Source organism: Penaeus monodon, chromosome 32 (assembly GCF_015228065.2).
Source record: "Penaeus monodon isolate SGIC_2016 chromosome 32, NSTDA_Pmon_1, whole genome shotgun sequence".
Taxonomy (NCBI): Eukaryota; Metazoa; Arthropoda; class Malacostraca; order Decapoda; family Penaeidae; genus Penaeus; species Penaeus monodon.
The window spans coordinates 2,201,578-2,202,833 of record NC_051417.1 but is presented as its reverse complement, the minus strand read 5'-3'; the positions used below and the strand labels follow the sequence as shown (position 1 = coordinate 2,202,833).

The 1,256-nt window shown below is 38.5% G+C and overlaps 1 protein-coding gene across 1 annotated transcript in view; it reads right to left on the bottom strand.

Annotated features, from left to right (window-relative positions):
- Window positions 1–41: 41 nt before the first annotated feature.
- LOC119593350 overlaps window positions 42–1,256 on the bottom strand; it is a 3,120-nt gene continuing 1,905 nt past the window's right edge. Inside the window, exon 2 of the mRNA XM_037942275.1 lies at window positions 42–842. Coding sequence (XP_037798203.1) covers window positions 210–842 — 633 coding nt within the window. The 3' untranslated portion in view covers window positions 42–209. The remainder of the gene's footprint in view (window positions 843–1,256) is intronic.

The following is a 1,256-nucleotide window of genomic DNA, read 5'->3' as shown; positions in this document are numbered from 1 at the left end:
TATGGAACAACAGTGATATTCACTTACAATAAAATAAAGTAGTGTGTACCATTCCTTTTTATTTCATTTTCTGAACTTAACATTATGAAATAATACACAAAGCCATCGACGTGAAATCGTCAGTCGAAAATAAAGCCATTCAGATAAATTATGTAAATAAATTTCAGTGTCATGAAGCTACTGAAAACAAAAGGCAAGCAGGAGATGGTCTAATTTGCACCCCAGCTGCATTCGAACGCCACGGCATCGAGGACTGGGTTCGAGTCCTCGCCACGGTATTTCCTCCTTCGATTTGGCACGAGTATGATTTTTGCCGTGCCCTCTGATATTTCAACATTTGTTGGGGCGTTATCATCACAAAATTTTTGGCCTTTTTTATCTCTGCCTTTTTTCCATCCGCCTCTACTCTTTCTTTCATCATCTTCTGTTGATCCATTTTCGTCCTCCATTGATCCTCTTCCGAAGTCATTTCGATGTCTCTTCTCGCGCTTCAGGAACTGTTGGCTGAGCGATCCCCTGAGAAGGGCGTTGGCCAGAGGTCCTTGCGCCGTTTCCTCGTCGGTTCCACCGCCCACACTCCTCCCGCTTCTCCAAGGGCGGAGAGAATTTTCGTTACCTTTATTGTTTCTCCCCATTCCATTCCCTCTATTTCCCCTTTTCCGCTTCTTGGTGGAGACTATCATACAATAAGAGTCATTGCCGCCACTGAAGTTGAATTCGGAGCAGGAAAAGGTTACTGGCTCTCCTGCATCGATCATAATGAGAACAGCTTTGCAAGTCGCATCCGTTGTCAGATCGGTGTTGGTTATAACGCCTTCAGTCCCGTTGAATTCGTTATAGCACTGTTGGGAGTAAAAATATTTACTGTATATATATTCAGTACAATTAAAAAATTCTTGAAATTAATCTTTAAATTTGGCAGTACAACTTATGCAACATTTATTAGCTGATGTAGATTTACGTCAAATAATGTAGATTATGATGATTTAAATACAGAAAGAAGTTTCTAGAAGAGTTGTGAATCACCTAACGGTCACATTAGTAAGAAGGAAAGGGAAAAAAGTAGAATGAATGCGTATTTCAACAAATAAATTTTTATTATGGAAACTATATGAAAATGAATATTAGACGGGCATCAGTTACTTAATCTATATATATTTACTTCAAGAAAATCTGTAGCAAATAAATGCATTTGAAAGGATATTAATAATTTCCAATACAGACCCTTCTAAATACACGCAATTTCTTATTCTCTT